Below are 3647 nucleotides of genomic sequence, written 5' to 3' on the forward strand. Positions count from 1 at the left end.
ATTAAACCAAACCCAAATACAAAAACAAAACAACGCAGCTGTTAGACCCAGAGAGGAGAAAACTCTGGGGGCTCCTGCAAGTCAAGAAGCTCACACGGTGCGTATGGGAGGGATATTAGAGCTGAGTTCCTGGCACTAGACAGAGTTCCTATTAGCCTCAGTGGTATCAATGTTAATGGTACTTAATCTGGTAATTACTGAAGCCCTTGATGGGAATAGGTTTCAATGTCTGTTAGGACCACAGGGCAGTTGGGGAACAGGGCAACTGGGTAAATGCTGGTCTGGTGGTCCCACAAGTACTGTAAGTTTAGAGTCAATCCTGCCTGAATCTAGGCACCAAGGAAGCACACCAAAGTGGTGCAGCTGGCCCCTACCTCACACTGTAGTGTCTTTCTTCCAACCATGTGACTCCAAACTCCCAGATAGCAAGAAAGGAGGAGGGTAGGCACTTGTCACACCTCTGGGTCAATATGGGAGTGTGGGGAAAAAGGAGGAATTGCATCTTTCCTGTCGCCTGTGTGACTCTGCTCTGCCAAACCGCCTTCTGTTGTCAAAGCTACTCACAAGATGGTCCAACTGTGCCTGCTCAGCAGTTCACAAGTAACTCTCCCTCTCTCACCATCCCTGCTCAGTTTCTCTGCCTAGCAAGCATTCAATCCACTTCTCTAATCCTTTTTCTGAAGTTCAGAATTCCAGAACTTTCATCTGTGTCTGTTTCCTTTGGCCTCTTGTTTCTTTGTTGCAAAGGGTCCTTGTAGTGCATCTGCCTAGTCTGCCCAAGCCATTAAATTTTAATATTTATTAAAGGATTTTACTGTTTAATACAGGACTGGGCTAAACATAACATTATTTAATCAGTGCCATAACCTCAGGGTCAGCAGTTAAAGATGAAGTTTTCTGCTACCATAAAGATTTACAGCCTCAGAAACCCTGTACAGGGCTGCTATGAGTCGGAACCAACACCACAGCACATACCAACAACATACTCAAGGACAAAGTTATTCCACAGCCTCACTCTAATACTATCTTAGGAAGCCATGCCATGGAGAGATGCCCTAAGAGTCACACTTCTTAACTCTCTGAGTAGGTAAAGCCTTGCGTGCCACATTATGATTTCCATTCTACTGCTAGTTGATTTGAACCATATTAGATTTTATGATATGTAACATAGTCCACAAAAACAATGTTCTACATTCCACTCAGTTGAGTAGGAACTAGAGTCTTAGAAGTTTATGAGCAGTTACCTAAGATATGTGGCGCTGTGGGTTAATGCGCCAGACTGCAAAGCCGTTTGAACTGCAAGGTCGGCAGTTCAAGCTCACCAGCTGCTTGCTCCTCGGAAACCATATACAGGGTCGCTATGGGTCGGAACCAACTGGAAGACACTTCACAACACCTAAGATATAATTATGATTTCTCCCTATCTAGAGTGATGGAAATCAGAGACATATGGAAACCATTAGTCCATGGACTAATGGACCATGGGAACATCAGTCTCCACAAACCAGAGAAAAGAACTAGATGGTGCCTATATAACAAATCAACGGCTCTGAAAGAATCACCATTTAATGTCTGGGGTAGAAAAGGACAAAAATATGGAGTAAAACTCATAAACATAAAAATGACTACGCTTACAGGTCAAATAGAGACTAATAGAACCCCTGAGACTATGGCACTTAAGCCACTCTTCAGTCTTCACTCTTCAATTCAGTGAACTCACCCACACTGCCCAATTTTCAGTCAAACAATAAACAAGTCTATAAAGGAGAATAATGACACTGAGGAAGTATGCACAACTTAAAATAATCAACATTTTGAGATCAAAGGGTTGCATGTGCCCAAGGGCAAAATTCAGAAAGGTTAGGAAACACATGGAGGAAGTGGGATAAAAGATGTTTCATTTGTGGGGATTCTGGTCAGGAGATGAAACAAAATGTGTATGAACTGTTGAATGGAAAACTGATCTGCTGTGTAAACCTTCACCTAATTCATACTAAAAAGTAAAAAAATACAAAAATATTTTTTAATATGATTTTATACTACAAAGATTTGGGATTTTGAATACAAAAAATACTGGTGCTTAATTTCAGAGTACTGTATGTACATCAAATGTTAATTATTTCAAGAATAAGATAAAAGAAATATTTTAATAAAAGTTTTGCATATAATAGAAAATATTAATATAAAATCATAATGATGCAATCTTATTTTTGTATTCTAATGGAAAACTGTAAGAAAATTAGACATTTATTACCTGCATAACTTCTCCCTGTGCTCATACAAGATGACACAACTGTCCATTTATCAGTTGTTGGGTTATAATATTCCACCGATGCCAAGTTACAGGATCCATCATCCCCTCCAACCACATATAACAGTCCATTAACTGCACAAACTCCTTAAAAAATTAAAAAGAGAACAGGATTATATTAACAATTAGGATGAATATGAATAACCAGTACAACTTGGTGAGGTGATCCATACACATTTATTACTTTTAAAAAGGAAAGAAGGGAAGATGGTGAACTGGAAAGAATTCCTTTTATATTTAAGTCTGATTCCATTTCAAAGTTCCTACTATATGTCAGTCATTCCACAGTTGCTTTATATATGCATAATTTTATTTACCCCTTAAAGTAATCTTGTTTTATAGCTTTTAATCTATAAATTTTCATCCTCATCTTAAACATGCAAAACACATTAATTTCCAAGGTTGCTAATTGCTTTGTTGTAATCCTAACACAGTGTCTGCATTAGAAGGTAAAAATTAACTAATTTTAATTATTATGACTATCGTATCTCCTTTAAAAAGAGAGAAAATATTTTATATTAAAACAACTCATTTCTTTCAAAAATTCAAACCATCTAGAAAAGTAAAAAGAAAAGATCACATCTAATTCAATACAATTTAGAACAGTCTCGATTAAAATTTTTTTATCTCTACTTTCGTTTTTCAATACATACTGCAATGCGGTGAATTACTTCATATACTTTTTCTATCCATACTCTTTGTAACTCCCACCAAACAACTTTTTTACCTGATCTGGGTGTGAGTAAGAGAAGCTGGGAGGAGATGCTGAGAGGATAACACTCAGTTGTGAATAATGCAAAAAATTAGGAACTCTAATTGTGAGGTTGGCCCAGGACCGGGCAGTGTTTCGTCACTATGAGTTAGTACGGACCCAATGGCACTTAACAACAATATCAATGTATGTGAATACTGTTGCTGTTGTTTTTATGTGCCACTGAATTCCTGCACACTGAACATCCTTGACCCATGGCAAACTGTGACTTTGGAGAAGCAGATACGTGGCAGAATTAAGCAGAACCAAGAGCCAGAGCACCAGACAGAGCAATGGGCTTCCTAGCCCATGGAACAAGTATAACTGAGTGCTTTTGGACAAAAGGTTCACTTGTGGAGTGGGGTTCCTCCAGGCATCTAATTGGGGGAGCTACACTTGCTGATTAACAGGAGCTAAAGCTAAGTGCCTTTGGGTTTAGGCTTATAGTGGAATGGAGTGCCTTTGGGTATTTATCAGCAGCCCTAAAAGAGCTTTGTAACATTGTAGGTGGAGGGCAGAGGTCAGGCCAAAGGGCCAAGAGCCAAAGGAAGGTCTGTCAAGGGGCGCAGCAGGGGAGAGACTGTC

At 39.1% G+C, this 3647-nt stretch overlaps 1 protein-coding gene across 1 annotated transcript in view; it reads right to left on the reverse strand.

Moving 5' to 3' along the window:
• The window catches only part of KLHL2 (kelch-like family member 2), a 174619-nt gene that overhangs the window by 9791 nt on the left and 161181 nt on the right, over positions 1-3647 (reverse strand). The window contains exon 14 of the mRNA XM_006864541.1: positions 2255-2398. Within this exon, the coding sequence (XP_006864603.1) occupies positions 2255-2398 (144 nt within the window). The remainder of the gene's footprint in view (positions 1-2254; positions 2399-3647) is intronic.

This window comes from Chrysochloris asiatica, unplaced genomic scaffold (genome assembly GCF_000296735.1).
Source record: "Chrysochloris asiatica unplaced genomic scaffold, ChrAsi1.0 scaffold00066, whole genome shotgun sequence".
In the NCBI taxonomy this organism is placed as follows: domain Eukaryota; kingdom Metazoa; phylum Chordata; class Mammalia; order Afrosoricida; family Chrysochloridae; genus Chrysochloris; species Chrysochloris asiatica.